The sequence below is a fragment of the Carcharhinus amblyrhynchos genome, chromosome 19, assembly GCF_965287045.1.
Source record: "Carcharhinus amblyrhynchos chromosome 19, sCarAmb.v2.hapA, whole genome shotgun sequence".
NCBI classification, from domain to species: domain Eukaryota; kingdom Metazoa; phylum Chordata; class Chondrichthyes; order Carcharhiniformes; family Carcharhinidae; genus Carcharhinus; species Carcharhinus amblyrhynchos.
The window spans coordinates 8,669,533-8,687,830 of record NC_137342.1 but is presented as its reverse complement, the minus strand read 5'-3'; the positions used below and the strand labels follow the sequence as shown (position 1 = coordinate 8,687,830).

General features: G+C 44.5%; 1 protein-coding gene across 3 annotated transcripts in view; it reads left to right on the top strand.

The window, feature by feature from the left end:
- The window catches only part of pde3a (phosphodiesterase 3A, cGMP-inhibited), a 452,164-nt gene that overhangs the window by 177,313 nt on the left and 256,553 nt on the right, over positions 1-18,298 (top strand). For all 3 annotated transcript variants that reach the window (XM_080207222.1, XM_080207221.1, XM_080207220.1), the window contains exon 2: positions 16,858-16,908. Coding sequence is in view for 2 of the 3 variants with exons in the window: in XM_080207221.1 (XP_080063347.1) it covers positions 16,858-16,908 (51 nt within the window). In the remaining variant the exon portion in view is untranslated. The remainder of the gene's footprint in view (positions 1-16,857; positions 16,909-18,298) is intronic.

Sequence of the window (18,298 nt, the reverse complement as noted above, 5' to 3'; positions counted from 1 at the left end):
TGCTGTGTGCAAACTGGCAGCTGGATTGCTTACGCACTGTCCAGTGGACACCACTCTGGCGCCTGTTTGGGTACACTTCACAGGTCAGTCTGTGGCTGAAAATTGTTTTCAATTTGGAACATAGAACATACAAAAACTACAGCACAAACAGGCCCTTGGACCCACAAGTTGCGCCGAACATGTCCCTACCTACTAGGCTTACCTATAACCCTCTATCTTACTAAGTCCCATGTATTTATCCAAAAGTCGCTTAAAAGGCCCTATCGAATCCGCCTCCACCACCACTGATGGCAGCCGATTCCACTCACCCACCACCCTCTGAGTGAAAAACTTACCCCTGACATCTCCTCTGTACCTACCCCCCAGCACCCTAAACCTGTGTCCTCTTGTGGCAGCCACTTCAGCCCTGGATAAAAGCCACTGAGAATCCACCCGATCAATACCTCTCAACATCTTATACACCTCTAAAGGTCACCTCTCATCCTTCGTCTCTCTAAGGAGAAAAGACCGAGTTCTCTCAACCTATCCTCATCAGGCATGCCACCCAATCCAGGCAACATCCTTGTAAACCTCCTCTGCACCCTTTCTACGGCTTCCACATCCTTCCTGTAATGAGGTGACCAGAACTGAGCACAGATGTCCAGTGGTTGTGGAAAGTGCCATAAAAACATAAGCATTTCTATTTCTCTCCAAGTAGTTGCTTGTATGCGTGTTCTCGTGATGCAACACTACTCTTTACTAAGTCGCCATTCCTTACTAATTGGACCAAATTGTTGCTGCTCTATCACAAAGACATTCACTCATGTCCTAAGCTTTCTCGCCAGCTTCTAATAACTCAGCTAAGCAAATAACATTCATGACGGGGGGGGTATGCAGAGACTATACCTGAACGCTTACCAGTGAATAATTTGAGATTGTGAGGCTAACTGTCATGCCTTTCAAAGTAGAGGTAAAGTCACCATAATCCCCTTTGAGGGTGGGAGCTGGTGGTGATCTTAACCTGAAGATTACCACACCTCAAGCAAAAGGCAATAATAACTTCAGCCAGTAGGGGAATTGAACTCACGCTGTTGGCACTGCTCTATGTCACTAACCAGCTGTCCAGCCAACTAAGCTAAACCTGCCAATCCTTTCTTTGTAAAGCAATGGCTTCCTTAGAATCATAGAGTCCCTACAGTGCAGAAGGAGACCATCTGGACCACCAAGCACAATCCCATCCAGGCCGTCTCCCATAATCCAATGTACTTACCCTGTGAATCTCCCTAACCTACACATCTTGGGGTGCTCAGGGGAAATTTACCATGGCCAGTGCAGAAGGATGCCAGTTGGGCCCATAAAGTCTGCAGTGGCCACAATCCCACGCAGGCCCTATTGCCACAACCCCTTGCATTTACCTTAGCTAGTCTCCCTGGCACTGAGGGGCAATTTAGCATGGCCAAACAATCTAACCTGCACATCTTTGGCCTGTTGGAGCAAACCAGAGCACCTGAGGGAAACCCACACAGACACAGGGAGAACGTGCAAACTCCACATATACCTGAGGCTGGAATTGAACCCGGGCCCTTGGTGCTGCGAGGCCGCAGTGCTAACCGCTGTGCCACCGTGCTGTCCCTTTCTTGGATTGCACAGAGGTCGGGGGGATTGGCCTGTATTAACTGCTGTTAAATAAGGGAACTGGATTTGTCAGACATCAGTCTGTCCATCACTAACTATCTTAAGATGACTGTCAGTGATTCACAATCCTGTGTTGTCAAACACGAGCTCTGTTGGTTTCAATCAGCGACTTCTGTTAACACTAAGGTTTATGTTTGTTACCCAGACATGCGCTATGATATGATATTTGCAGTTTACCCTTCCAATAGTTAGTTGAAGAGAACATAGGTGTTTAGGAAAACTGAATGTCCCTGCAGTGGCAGCAACACTCACTCATCAGTGAAGAACTGATGGTTTTAAAGGTTGTTATTAACCGAGGGAGGGTTGCAGGATCCTTTAATCATTTTGCACCATCAGAACAGGAAGTGGGAATAAGGGAGGGAGACTTCTGGTATCTGTGTAAAGATTGAGTGTATCTCAATAATGTTAGTATGTGGTTAGTGTTTTCCTGGTTTAAACAATCTCCAAGCAGCATTTCAGTACTATTTCATGTTTTAACCTTGTGCTTATCACTATATGGCCCCTTCGGATTTTAATTTCTCCCTGACTGCCTTCTTGCTGCTTTCGTAGAATCTTAGAATGTGTGTGTTGGTGTGTGCATGTGTGTGTGTGGGTGTGTGTATGAGAGTATGTGTGCGTGTGGGTGCATGTGTGAGAGTATGTGCGCATGTGTATGCAGGTGCATGTATGTGAGTGCGTACATGCGTGTATGTGTGTACGCATGTGTGTCAGGGTGCTGTTGTAAGAAAGGAAGATTTTTGTAATTGTATTTTACAGCTGTTGCTTATTTTGTTGACATCCCCAATCTCTGTTTTGACCTGGTGTGTGATCTTGTGTCTGGACCTATCTTGTGATGGCAAGTATAACTGACAACATCAGCCAATACACAGATGTTTGCTAGATCACATAGTGTGTGTATGTGCGTGTGCGCGCACGTGCATGTGCGCATATGTGCATATGGGTGCATGTGTGTGTGGTTACATATGTGTGTGCACACATATGTGCATATGTAGACACGTGTGTACATGTGTGTCTGCAAGTGTGTGGGTGCACGTTCATGTGCATATGATACTTGTGCACGTGTGTGCATGCATGTGCATACAGAGATGAATTGTGTGTGCACATATGTGTGTGCACATATGTGTGTGCAGTCCACCATGTGCTCATGAACACTACAAGTCACTAAGTGTGCCCACATCAGAAGGTATAAGCAAAACTGTCGGACAATTAAACTCTCCGTTCATTGATAAACAATGTTTGTGTTCCAATTGCTGAACTTGTACCATTTTGTGCAGCACCCCCACCAACAATAAGTTAAATTAAATTAAGGAAAAAGCAATAAATAAATTTTGCTCATTTGGGGCTGATTAAAGGTCCCAAAATTTGAGACTTCTGGACAGGATGAAGAGCAGGATAAAATAGCCCAGCAGGTCTGACTGTTGTTCATGTTTCCTCTGGGTTAAATTGTTTTTCTGTTCATCAAAACTAGCCCACTGGTTTAATATAGGTCCAATAGCTCATACAAAGCAGATCACTTTCAACAGTTGATTATCACAATGGCATTATATCTTCAGCTGGCCATCTCTAAGCCAACCTAAGATCAGAATTGGTGTGAACTTTTATCTGCAACCATCAGCAAGGTGATTCCCTAAGCTAAGAAAGACTAGCATGGAGAGCCTAAAAGGCCACACATTCAAAGAGAACAAAGCAGGAGGTAGACATATTATAACCAATGGCAACCTGCTGTGAAGGTCAGCTGACTCAGTAGACAATCTAACCAATGGCAAAGTGATGTGATGGTCAGCTGACTGGCTGACCCAGTATAAATAGAAAGCAGTTGAGGCTTGCTGGGAGTATTTGTGGCTTAGGGGATGGTCTGAGTGGTATTGTTTTAATGAAGCCTCTTTGTTAAGTCTTTACTTTGAGAATTTAGTTCTCTTATTGTTTTCTACTGCAGTATCTTCACTGCTGGATAAAGAGGACACATAGCAATAGAGTCTGTGACCAGGGCACAAGGAATACTTGGCTGGCTGGGAGGCTTTGACTGTGGTCTGATAGTTGGTTATCAAAGTCCTGTAGGGTGTACGTTTCTTCACCAATGGCTAGGGAGGACACCGCCCCCTTCAACTTGATGCAGTGGAAATCATTCCAGATGCCTGTGGGAGGTCAGTCATTTCTATCTCTGTGCTGTCATGTTAAAGAAGCAACTGAAATTTTTATGATGGCCCTCACAGGTCTCCATGTCCTTGGGACTGACTGCCAGCAGCAGGAGAAACTAATTAGTGGCTTTCCCCAAGGTACAGAGAGCATCGTTTGTTGTAACCATCCAAGTGCATAACAACAGCCTCATCACGTTATAAATAAGTTGGGTGATTATGTTGTCGACCTACAAACGGTAGATAATAGCCACAGGAAAATAATGTCCTGCCGCTTGCTTGTTTAGGTGGGAAGGAAGAGGGAGAGAATGCGAACAACGTGACTGAGGTTACTGCCTGGGATTGAAAACATTTTCTCCCTCTTCCACATATTGTCAAGCCCAAATATTTTCAGATTGGGTAGAAGTCGGTACAGAATGAAACTGCTTCAATCTTACTGTGGTAAACTGTGCAAGTGCAAACTTTTCATCATAGTTTTATGTTGTTGTATTGTATCCCAACTCTTCAGATACTGAAGCAGTTCATGTCCAAATGCAGCAAGACCTGGACAATATCCAGTCTTGGGCTGACAAGTGGACCACACATGTCAGGCAATGACCATCTCTAACAAATTAGGATCTAACTATGGCCCCTTCAACGCCATTGTTGAATCCCTCACTTTCAATATCCTGGGGATTTCCATTAACTCAACTAACCACATAGAATCCCTACACAGCAGGACAGACCATTCAGTCAATCGAGTCTGCACCAACTCTCTGACACATTATCTTACCTAGGCCCTCTTCCCTCACCTTTAACCCCACACAGTTACCATGGCTAATCCATCTAACCTACACATCTTGGGGCACTAGAGCAATTTAGCATAGCCAATCCAGCTAATGTGCACATCTTTTGGACTGTGGGAGGAAACCAGATCACCTGGAGGATACCCATGCAGACACAGGGAGACACTGCAAAGTCCTATAAATACTGTCACTGCCAGAGCTGGTCAAAGACTAGGAATCCTGTATTAAGAACATAAGAAATAGGAGTAGGAGTAGGCCATCTAGCCCTTCGAGCCTGCCCCGCCATTCAATAAGATCATGGCTGATCTGTCGTGGCTCAGTTCCACTTTCCCGCCCTCTCCCCATAACCCTTAATCCCCTCTCTTATCAAGAACCCATCAACCCGCTTCTTCAAAATATTTAGCGAGGCAGCCTCCACCACTTCAACGGGCAGAGAATTCCAGAGATTCACCACCCTTTCACTGAAGAAGTTCCTCCTCAACTCCGTTCTAAACCGCCTCCCCTTTATCTTGAGGCTGTGCCCCCTAGTCCTACTGTCTTTTTTGAGCGGGAAGAGTCTCTCCACCTCTGTCCTATCCATCCCATTCATCATCTTATACGTCTCAATGAGATCTCCCCTCATTCTTCTAAACTCTAACGAGTACAAGCCTAGTTTATTCAGCCTCTCCTCATAGTATTAGTAACTCATCTGACTTCTCAACACTTATCCTTAATCAACAAGGCACCAGTCAGGGCTGTGATGGAATTCTCTCCCTTTGCCTGTGTAATGCAGCTCAGCAACACTCAAGAAGCTTCACACCGTCCAGGGACAAAGCAACCTGCTTTATTGCTATCCTTTCAATAAACATTCACTCTCTCTGTTACCAATGCACAGTGGCAGCTATATGTACCATTGACAAGATGCACTGCAGGAACTCACCAAGGTTCCTTATACACCACCTTCCAAACCCACGACCGTTATGATCTAGAAGGACAAGAGCAGCACATGCCTGGGAATGGAGATTCCTTTCCCAGTCACCCACATCCTGATTTGGAAATATAGCATTATTCCTTCACTGTCGCTGTGGGTAAAGCCTCCATAACAGCACTGTGGGACTGCAGTGGTTCCGGAAGGCAGCTCACCATCACCTTCTCAGGGACAACTAGGGATGGGCAATAAATGCTGGTTTAGCCAGCCACACTCGCATTCTTTAAAAGTAATTTAAAAAAAAGAAGCAAAGTGTAGTCTAAGCTCCTTTCGTTTGAGATTTCTACATTCAACGGAGAGGTGGGTCAGGCGTTCTATTGTTCGGATAGTTACAGGAAACAAGGAGGCCATTCTTCCCAATGTGTCCGTGCCAGCTCTCTGTAAGAACTTTCCCACTTCTCTGCCTCTTCCCCCCCCATCGCCCTTCCGTTTTCTGCTTTGTTTTGGATAATTATCAATTCCCTTTTGAAAACCATTAGCTGGATTCAGAATCGAGGGTTGCGGTGAAAAGAGAAGAAGTTTGCCTCACTCCCTGGTTGGGATTTTCCAGGTCTGAGTGACAGGTTCGCCGGAGTCAGTGAACCATTCAAACGGCCGTTGACGTCAGCGGGACTGAAAGGTCCTGCAGACAGGGGAGGTCGGAATATCCCAGCCCATAACTCCCTCCTTCCCTCCCTCATTCTGCCTTCAGTGCTGAAGAGATTCAAACTGTGAAAATCGTGACTCCTGGTTGAAATTGCTTTTGCTTTTATTGCTTTATTTTGAGATATTTTCCATTGTGCCTCCATGATTTCATTTTCATTCAGCCAGGAGTTCTTCACTCCTTGACTTTACCTCTTTCTGTCAGGACTTTCCTGCTGAATTCCTATTGATTGATACTGGCAGTGGACCAGTTGTCCAAGCTTGCACCTGTGTTGGGGCAGGTTGAACCGAGGTGCGATCAGTTGGAAATATAATGGGTCATTGAAACGGTGAGTCACCGGTTGAGTTTATGGTTTAGAATATGACACTTAAGCTGCATTGAGGCCTAAGGGAAGAAACCTAACGAGCACTGCCTCACAGCTTATACCGGCCAGAGGCTGGAATGCCAGCGGATCTCATGGCATTATGCTTGCATTCGGATATTGAATGGAACTTCTCTTGAGTTGAAGGAATGAAGCAACACACCACACAGAACTCACACCGGATATTTGGAACCACTTAAAGGGACACTGTCATCATGAAAAAATGCCTGGCAAATTCTTTGCACTTGGCATTTCTGTTCCAGAGAATTGAAGCTATTTTGTTTCACCAAGAATGCCAGCTTGAAGTACTCCAAGCACAGGTGTAGCGTGCGGAGCAAAGCGTTTTTCCCTTCTCTGCCAACAATGTGCAACAACACAATCTGCTGAAAGGCACCTTTTCAACTGCACAGCAGGAACATTTTTATTTTCTTCTGAACAAAGCCATTCTTCTTGTCGCTGCAGGGAGAAGGTGGTATGAAGTGGAGGCTGGAAATGCATAGGCCAATTTGACTTGCGGGCTTGGTTCTCACAAGAATCAGATCCCAGATCCCACTCCCAGATCCCAATCCAGCTTTAAGAACATAAGAAATAGCAGCAGGAGTCGGCCATTTCACCCTTCGAGCCTGCCCTGCTATTCAACAAGATCACGGCTGATCTGAAGTGGATCAGTTCCACTTTCCCGCTTTCTCCCCATAACCCTTAATTTCCTTGTCTATCAGAAACCTATCTACCCGTGACTTAAATATATTTAGCGAGGTAGCCTCCTCCACTTCAATGGGTCACACGTAGGCCAGACTGGGTAAAGACAATAGGTTTCCCTTCTCTACAGGACCTTAATGAACCAATTGGCTTTTGATGACGTGATCATTTTTACTTTTAATGGCTAACTAATTTCCCAACCTCAACAAAGCAGAATTCAAATTGCGTGTATTAATGATTCCATACACACGTGACATACCATACAGCGGTCATGCGTGTATAATATCCAGATAGTATCCAACCCAAGCTCACTGATGTTACATTAAACCTATCCATGAGCAAAGCAGTTACCGATGGTGAACAGATGTAGCTTATAAGAGGAAGCGTGTCGCAATATCTGGGTCATTCAGCATTCTAGGCACAATGAAAGTCGCAGCTTTTTATATCTCTCAACAGTAATTATTTCACTGCGAGAGGCAAGGTATTGATTTTGGTTCCTTATGGGGATGTTGCTGGATCCTGGGTCATCGAGGGAAAATAAATCTAAGGCAAAGTTGTGAACTAATGACTGTTTTGACTAACCATTCTTTGAATTAGAGAATTAGTCATTCGTGCGATGTGGATGTCGTTGGCTGAAACAGCATTCATTGCCAATCCCTAATTGCCCTTGAACTGAGCTAATAGGATCCTACAGTGCAAAAAAAGGCTGTTCGGACCTTTGAGGCGAACCTACCACTAACCTTCCCAAGCCCTTTCCCCCCCACTAACCTCACGTATTTGCACTAGCTAGACCCCCTGATACTAAGGGGCATTTCAGCACGGCCTATCCCGCACATCTTTGGATCGTGTGAGGAAACCGGAGCACCCAGAAGAAACCCACACAGACAAGGGGAGAATGTGCAGACTCTGCATAGACAGTGACCTGAGGCTGGAATTGAACTCACGCTGTGAGGCAGCAGTGCTAATCACTGTGCCACCCATACCATTTCAGAAAGCATTTTAAGAGTCAACCACAGTGCTTTGAATCTGGAGTCACACGCAGGCTGAACCAGGTTTCCTTTCCTACAGGGCATTAATAGATCAGATGAGCTTTTCCGACAATATTTCATGGCCGTTGTGAGACTTTTAGTTCCGGGTTTCTACGGGATTAACTGCTCGCTATCATTGTTGTGGGAGTTTGCTGTGTGCAGATTGGCTGCAGTGCTTTCTACATTACCACACTTCAGAAAGTACTTCACTGGTTGTACAGAATATCAGGATGTCCTGAGGTTGGAAAAGGCACTATATAAATGCAAGTTCTCTCTCTTCTTTCTTTAAAACTTTAATGCTCTTGAAATTCCATGTGGTGCTGGCACCGTAAGACCAGATGAATGTGACCCCCAATGAAATGGTTTAAATATTTCTGCTCTTCTCTTGCCAAGGTTGGGGCAAGGGGCTCGTACGTTCACTAATCGTCTGCTCCACCCCCCCCCCCGCCCCAAGCTACGCTCCAAAGGGAAATGAGTCAGAGCGAAGGAGGTGTGCTCTTGCCATCCTTTCTCCACCTTGAACTTCCTTCTAGTCTGGCTCCTCTAAGGCCTTCGCCCTGCGATGAGTGCATGGCCTAGTCTCGGTGGGTTCTAATGGTCAGTATTTTCTGTTCTGAGCATTTATGATGATGGCCTAATGGAATTATCGCCAGACTATATTGAACTCGGCTAATGTTCTGGGGAAGTGGGTTCAAATCCTGCCACTGCAGTTGGTAGAATTAGAATTTTTAAAAAACATCTGGAACTAAGAATCCAATGATGACCAAGAAACCATTGTCGATTGTGGGGGAAAAACCTGACTAGGCTCACTAATGTCCTTTAGGGAAGGAAATCTGCTATCCTTACCCGATCTGGCCTACATTTGACTCCAGAGCCGCAGCAGTGTGGTTGACTCGCAACTGCCCTCAGGTAACTAGGGATGGGCAATAAATGCTGGCCCTGCCAGCAATGCCCATGTCCCACGAATGAATAAAAATAATTCTTATCTATTATTGGAGGGTGACTGCATTCATAACTTTAATCAGGGAGCAGATGGGTTTGTCATTTACAGGAACGTGCATCTTCTTCTGTTTAAGCTGACAGTAACACACCAGGTTTAAGTCCAACCAATTTATTTGATAGTAAACTCACAAGCTTTTGGGGTTTGCCCCTTCATCAGGTGAATGAACATAAGAACATAAGAAATAGGAGCAGGAGTAGGCCATCTAGCCCTTCGAGCCTGCCCCGCCATTCAATAAGATCATGGCTGATCTGAAGTGAATCAGTTCCACTTTCCTGCTTTCTCCCCATAACTCTTAATTCCCTTGTCTATCAGAAATCTATCTACCCGTGACTTAAATATGTTCAATTATATGAATGGAGAGTCAACCTGGTGTTGTGAGACTTCTTACTGTGTTTACTCCAGTCCAACGCCGGCATCTCCACATCATAGGCTGATGGTCTCAGACTGCGTCACCCATGCTCTAGTTTTGTACAGTCCAGTTTAAGCGAGGGTTTGACAAAATCAAAGAAAGCAAAAGATGAGAAGGAAAGGCACAACAGTATTGAGAAGATCAGGATGGGGGAAAGTCCCCAGTGCTTAGTATTGGAGCCTCATATTGTGTGGAATAGATTCAGGGTCCCTGGATAAACAAAAGACCACACCAAACACATTTGCGAAAAATGAGATTTTGCTATGTTGGAAATAATTAAATAATAAAACATTGGGCTGAAAAGCAAACGCCACATTGCAAAAGATTTGGCACATGATGTTAGCAGTAACCACAGTGCAAGATATCCCGAGTGAGCAACATGGCAGCATGACAGCGGGAATGTGTGCTACAAGCTGTTCCACAATTTCTCGGAACTGCCTTCCCAAATACTCACTGTCAACATGATAAAGCTGCTTCTACAAAGGAATGGCCACCTTATCAAAGTGACAGCCTTCGAACTGTAAACAACTGAGGGCGGCCAGACGTGAGAGACCCCCAACTCCAACAACACGCAACCGGATTTGTGAGGAAAACGGATTGGGAAAAGTTTTCCGGTTCTTGAACCGAATGGGTATTGGATCGCCCGAGCGCAAAAATTGCAGAAAGACTGAGTGGATAGTCACACTTATATCTGTTGGAACCCACCCAATTTTCCGCCTATTAATTTAAACAAATGTTAATTAGAGCAGCATCTGAATGCGCAAGTGCTTGTCCTTGTTTATTTTACAGGTGTTTGCTGCCCCCATGCTTTTATCCATGCAGTAATCACCAAAGTGCATGTTACAGAGGAACTTCATTCATCATTTATTTGTTTGCTTATTTATTATTGTCACAAGTAGGCTTACATTAACACTGCAATGAAGTTGCTGTGGAAACCCCCTAGTCGCCACACTCTGATGCCTGTTCAGGTACACTCAGGGGGAATTTAGCACGGCCAATGCACCTAACCAGCACATTTTTCAGACTGTGGGAGGAAACCGGGGCACCTGGAGGAAACCTACACAATCACGGGGGAGAACGTGCAAACTCCAGACGGACAGTGACCCAAGCTGGGAATTGAACTCTGGTACCTGGCACTGTGAGGCAGCAGTGCTAACCACTGTGCCACTGAGCTACCCAGTGTTTTGCTTCACTTTCTTGGACTCTCGTTGTGTTTGCTTGTGAGGACATTGTTTCTGGTGTTAGATCCCTCCCTGGACAGATTCACAGTCCTTACACTGCCCTGCTCTTTACGATAGGTGTGCGCAGTGTCTATCATTAGGCTTCTCCAGAGGACCAGGACTCCATGCAGTGTCTCAAGCTGTGTTGCCATGATATCAGAGTCAGCTTCCTGAACATGTTGTGCCTCAGAATGGGACTGAGATGTGTGGGCATAAGACTCGCATGGACAGCCTACCATCCAAATTACCAGCTGCCATTGCAGTCAACTAATTTGCTGGTAATAGTTGTTTATTTCAGTGGAAAACTCAAGACTTGCATTGTACCCAGCAACTTTATACTTCAGTAGCAACAGGTGGGGAGACTAAAAGCTTCCTACGTTATAGCCATGGTGAACATTAATGAAATCACTTCAATCCTGTGATTACTTGTATCTTCTTATGAGGCCTTTCTGCGCATAGAAGTGTATGAAGCTGCCTTTTCCCCCCAAAAGGGTTGAGGCCACTGTCACTGTTTCTTGGAGTTTGCAACTGAACACCACAGCAGAAACAGTCAAAACCTTCCTGAAGCAAATACCCTTCCCGCAAATGCCCCTTGTCTGTTGCTGCAGTGTTCGCCTAGTATTTGTGGGCAGTAAGTCACTCACTCACATTTACACTTACTCTCTCATCTCATCCACTCTCTTAATCTCTCTCACACACACAAACTCACTAACACACACTCTCACTCACTCACTCATGTATTCACTCACTCAGTCAGTCACACATTCACTCACTCGGTCATTCACTCATTCATTCACTCACTCACTCAGCTAGTCACTCACTCACCCACATTCACTCTCACTCACCCACATTCACTCTCACTCACCCACATTCACTCACTCACTCATTCACTCACTCATTCATTCACCCACATTCACTCGCTCACCCATTCATTCACTCACTCACCCATTCATTCACTCACTCACCCATTCATTCACTCACTCACCCACATTCACTCTCACTCACCCACATTCACTCTCACTCACCCACATTCACTCTCACTCACCCACATTCACTCTCACTCACCCACATTCACTCACTCACTCAGTCATTCACTCATTCATTCACCCTCATTCACCCATTCATTCACTCACTCACTCGCACCTGCACTCACTCGCACCTGCACTCACTCGCACCTGCACTCACTCGCACCTGCACTCACTCGCACCTGCACTCACTCGCACCTGCACTCACTCGCACCTGCACTCACTTATGTGAATAGATTACAGAGTGGGGAAGGAAAAGTTTGTCAGATTAGAATTTGTAAAAGATGGCTGGTTTTAGACTGAATATGAAGGCAGTGTGACTTTCCCTGGTCTTGATGCTTTCAATTAAGACAATAGATAGCTGAATCACTTGTACTCCTGGAGGCGTTAGCGTGGTGCAATTCTTTTAAGAAATTTCTGTCTGTAGCAAGGGTGTGGCTAGATCAGAGTTGGCAAACAGGGTTCAAATTGTGTATGGTCAGTTGGAGAGAGGGAAGGGAGGAGGGCTCCCACTGGGGTCTTGTTCCTCAGTGACTCAGCTGCTTGTCCTCTTACTACAGTGATAGCATAAGCTGAAATACACAAAGAGGGTTGCCTGATACATGACCATCACCCAATGGTTTAAATATGATCATCATTAATGTACTCCCTCTTGCAAATGTGTATGTTCATGCTTGGGAATGCCCCTCTTTGTAAGGGTGTAATTGTTCAAGTCATGTCATTGAAACCCTGCAGTACAGGACAAGGCTATTTGGCCCACTGAGTATGCACCGACTCTCCAATAATGCATCCTACCCAGATCTCATCCCTATAATCCCACTCATTTATTCCAATAATTCCCCAAACATACACATCTTGGGACAATAATGGGCAATTTAGAATTAACAATCCACCTAACCTGCACATCTTTGGAGTTGGGAGAAAACCAAAGCACCCGAAGGAAACCCACGCAGACGCGGGGAGAGTATGCAAACTCCACACAGACAGTCACTCAAGGCTGGAGTTGAGTCTGGGTCCCTTGCACTGTGAGGCAGCAATGCTAACCACTGTGCCATTGTACTGTCCACTATTAAATCTTTCTTTCTTGATGTATTTTTGTTCAGAGCTCTGAAATATCTCCTTAAAAGTCTGTCATTGCTTCTCACCATCTTACTTTATTACATATTTTCCCATTCCACTTTGGCCAAAACTGCCTTCATACCCTTGTGATTGCCTTATACATTTAAAACTAGTTTCAGATCCAGATTTCTCATCCCCAAACTGAATGTGAGATTCTAATACGTTATGATCATTCTTTCCTAGAGTATCCTTTATAATGGAGTGATTAAGTACTCTTATCCCACTGCACATTGCCAGCTCCAAAATAGCCAGTTCTTGGGTTGATTCCAGAATGTATTGTTCCAAGAAACTGTCTTAATTACATGCTAGGAACTCATTCTGCTAACTATGTTTTGCTAATTTAGTTCAGAAAATCCACCTGAAGATTAAGGTTTCCTATGGTTTTTTGCAGTACCTTAGTTACAAGCTCCTGATATTTCTTAATTTATACTCTGTCCTTCTGTGTTATAAACCACTCCCATCAGTGACTTTGTTCTTTTGTTATTTCTTATCTCCACCCAAACTGATTCTACGGGCAGGATTTTCCAGCCGCGTTTGCCCCAAGACTTGCACAAGGTTGATGGACCTTTGCATGGTCCACCCCCGCCCACTACGATTCCTGTGCTGGGCAGGTTGGAAAAATTCCACTCTTCATTTTGATCCTCTGAAGCAAGATCATTTTTCATTCTCGGCACTGATCTTATCCTCTATTAACAGAGCTAACCCAACTCATTTACCTTTCTTCCAAAATGTCAAATACTCTTGAATATTCAAGTTACTTTGCAGCCGTGCCTCTGTAATGACTACTCTGTAACTGTGAATGTGAAAGATCCCATGGTACTATTTCTGAAGATGATTCTTCTTGGTGTCCTGGCAAATATTTATTCCTCAATCAACCTGACTGAAAAAAAATGATTATCGGGTCATTATCTCATTGCTGTTTTGATTTGATTTATTATCATCACATGTATTAGCATACAGTGAAAAGTATTGTTTTCTGTGTACAGATACAGATCCTTTGGCACTCGATGTTGTGCTGAGCTGCGTCCGAACCCAAGATCAAGCTATCCCACTCCCTATCATTCTGGTGTGCTCCATGTGCCTATCCAATAACAGCTTGAAAGTTCCTCAAGTGTCCGATTCCGCATCCCAACCACTCTCTGAGCAAAGAAACTATCTCGGATATCCCTCCTATATCTCCCGCCATGAACCTTATAGTTATGCCCCCCCCAGTAACAACTACATCCACCTGAGGAAATAGTTTCTGCACGTCCACTCTATCTATCCCCCTCAACGTCTTGTAAACCTTGCACAAACAAAGCATTTCCGTTCATAGAGAAGGAAATAAGGGATCGCAATTGTTTACGATTTACATAGATGATTTGGAGTTAGGGACCAAGTGTAATATGTCAAAATTTGCAGATGACGTTAAGATGGATGGAAGAGCAAAGTGTTCCGAGGTCGTGAAAGTCTGCAAAGGGATATAGATAGCCTCTGTGAGTGGGCGAAGGCCTGGCAGATGGAGTACAATGTTGGTAAATGTGAAGTCATCCATTTTGGTAGGAATAACAGTAAAATGGACTATTATTTAAATGTAAAAAATTGCAGCATGCTGCTGCGCAGAGGGACCTGGGTGTCCTTGTGCAGGAATCTCTAAGAGTTGGTTTGCAGGTACAGCAGGTAATTAAGAAGGCAAATGGAATTTTGTCCTTCGTTGTTAGAGGGATGGAGTTTAAAAACAGCGAGGTTATGTTGCAGCTGTATAAGGTGCTGGTGAGGCCAGTTTTGGTCTCCTTACTTGAGAAAGGATATATTGGCATTAGAGGGCATGCAGAGGGGATTCACTAGGTTGATTCCAGAGTTGAGAGTGTTGGCTTACGAGGAGAGACATATTCATTGGAATTCAAAAGAATGAGGGGAGATCTTATAGAAACATATAAGATTATGAAGGGAATAGATAAGATAGAAGCAGGGAAGTTATTTCCATTGGTGAGTGAAATTAGAACTAGGGGGCATAGCCTCAAAATAAGTGGAAGCAGATTTAGGACTGAGTTAAGGAGGAACTTCTTCACCCAAAGGGCTGTGAATCTGTGGAGTTCCCTGCCCAGTGAAGCAGTTGAGGCTACCTCATTGATTGTTTTTAAGGCAAGGATGGATAAATTTTTGAATAGTAAAGGAATTAAGGGTTATGGTGAGCGGGCGGGTAAGTGGAGCTGAGTCCACAAAAAGATCAGCCATGATCTTATTGAATGGCGGAGCAGGCTCGAGGGGCCAGATGGCCTACTCCTGCCCCTGGATCTTATGAGAGAGGGCAGAATGTAGTGTTCCAGTCATAACTAGGGTGTAGAGAAAGATCAACTTAATGCAAAGTAGATCCATTCAGAAGCCTGATGGCAGCAGGGAAGAAACTGTTGTTGAGTTGGTTGGTACGTGTCCCCAAACTTTTTCCCGATGGAAGTAGGTGGAAGAAAGTATGTCCAGGGTGCGTGGGGTCCTTAATTATGCTGGTTGCTTTTCCGAGGCAGCGGGAAGTGTAAACAGAGTTAATGGACGGGAGGCTGGTTTGCCTGATGGACAGGGCTTCATTCACGAACCTTTGTAGTTTCTTGTGGCCTCGGATGGAGCAGGAGCTGTGATACAACCAGGAACTAGGTTTTGTGGAACATTGCAGGGCCAAAATAGCTGCCATGTTTCCCACTATATAGCAACGACTGCACTCCAAAACATACTTCATCGGCTGTAAAGTGCCACAAGACATCTCGAGGTCATGAATGGTATTATATAAATGTTGCCTTTCTTTGAATTTATTGCCTCATTCGCTCTCCTGTGCCTTTTTTCTCGCTGCGCTGTTCTATGAGCCATCATTAAGCTCACTAAATGGAAACTGATTCAGCTTTGCAATAAATTCCAGATTAGTGTCCAACCTGCTTGACAAAAGCATTTGTCCAGATATCAGAAAGATCTCCATTAGAGTAGGTGTTTTATAGCTCTGTTCCTGAGCCGTGTTAGCCTGGAATGAAAAGATTTATGTTGGGAATAATGGCTGACTGACAGTGATCGTGATTGCGAGACTGTAATCTCATCAAAGCATTTAGATGGTGATGTTGTGAGTAACCTTTATCTGACTCTGCAACAGAATTACGGTCTGACATTGCTGCAGGGCATTATTTTGATATGATTAGTCCGGCAAAGTTCAGAGTACGCAGGATAAAACCATTCGTATTTACCAGGCAGCTGCTTAGACAGGGCACCCCTGTTGTCTGCTTGTACTTAGTTTGCGTACAGTGACATCCAGACTGAACCATTAATGATTGGAGCTTGTCCAGTGTGGTGTTTTCAAATTCTATTTGTAAGTTAAACTATCAAGGGGCAGATTTTCCCCTCAGAGTGTGGTACGCAGGATCACAAAAATTTCCCCCTTATTGCACTCTATGCAATGACCATGTCTCCCATTTTCCACTGTCCCCATGACGAACGTGTGCCCCTGACTTTTTAACCATATCTGTATAAAGAGCATGTCCCTCACTCTGTCACCACAAATGTGTAAAGAACAAGTAACAATCTCTTATGACATTCCTCTGGCTGCTATTCGAATGCAAGTGTGAATCTGTTTGTTTCCCATGGGTTTATATTTCCAACAGAATCATGGATTAAAGAACGTCACATACATATCATCTCACTAGTGCATTACCATCGTGACAGCAATGCACTCAAGCAGAAACTTGCTGCATTTTTATTGTCCCAATCTAAGTGTGTGCGTGTGAGAATTTTTTCTGCTGCTAACCATTACTTTTTCCTTTGCTCTTTCAGATTCTGTCACAGTCTGAGTGGGATCATAAGCGTGGTCACAGAGGATCACAGGTCAGTCTCCATGGCAACCTATGCAACAAGAGGGCAAATATTGCAACCTATCTTTGCTGCCAGTCCAGTGACTAATAATCCAGAAATAAATCTGCATTCGAGGGCTTTTTTTTTAGTTTCCAGTTATCACGGCTTTTCAGATTGCTATATATAATTTTTGATCCAGTGCCCTATCTGTGAAGTACCAATGTTACAGAATGGTGGATTGTAAGAGTGTTGCTTTAAGAAAGAACATAAGAAATAGGAGCAGGAGTAGGCCATCTAGCCCTTCGAGCCTGACCCGCCATTCAGTAAGATCATGGCTGATCTGAAGTGGATCAGTTCCACTTTCCCGCTTTCTCCCCATAACCCTTAATTCCCTTGTCTATCAAAAACTTATCTACCCGTGACTTAAATATTCAGTGAGGTAGCCTCCACCACTTCAACGGGCAGAGAATTCCAGAGATTCACCACCCTTTGAGTGAAGAAGTTCCTCCTCAACTCTGATCTAAACTGCACCCCCCCCTTATCTTGAGGCTGTGCCCTGTAGTCCTGCTACCCTTTATGAGCAGGAAGAATCTCTCTCCCTCTACCCTATCCATCCCTTTCATTATCTTATACGTCTCTGTAAGATCCCCCCTCATCCTTCTAAACTCCAACGAGTACAAACCCACTTTAATGGAATCACTAATAGGTATGAGTTGAATTTGCTGCTTTATATAAACTGTTTTATCTGGAGGGCTTCTTTTATTTTGATTTCTGAATCGAATGGGTGGATGAATTGGAGCAAAAGGTTTTTCTTTAGTTATCGTCTTCCGCCTCCTGTCTCAGTCCATCTGTGATGGGGAGAGTTGAAATGGTTGGTCTGCATTAGAGGGCAAATGGTAGCCAGTAGGTCCGAGGTGGCTTTTGTTCCAAGTATCCTGTTTGATTCTAGTCCAGAGCACTTCAGTCGCAAATGATTTTGCAGTGCTGGCAACATCTCAAGTGTTTTTCATGGAATAGCGTTCAAGCTACTCAAGAATGACCCCAGTGAGTGATCTAAGATGTTCTACTGCCCATTTCATGTTTGTTGAAAGCCAGTACCGTATCAGCTGAATCATTGACTGTTTGTTACCATTGTGTTATCTGGCGGTTATCATTGAGAGGTGACCAGGTCATTGCTGCTCCATCTGATATATCCCTTTGTATTTACCCTATTGTTGATCCATCTGAGTTGGAGCTGATTAAGAAGTCTTGTCTCAGCAGCGTAATCAATTTATTAGTCACAAGTAGGCTTATGTCACCACTGCAGTGAAGTTACTGTGAAAATCCCCTAGTCGCCACACTCCAGCGCCTGTTCGGGTACACAGAGAGAATTTAACACGGTCAGTGCACCTAACCAGCCCATCTTTCGGACTGTGGGAGGAAA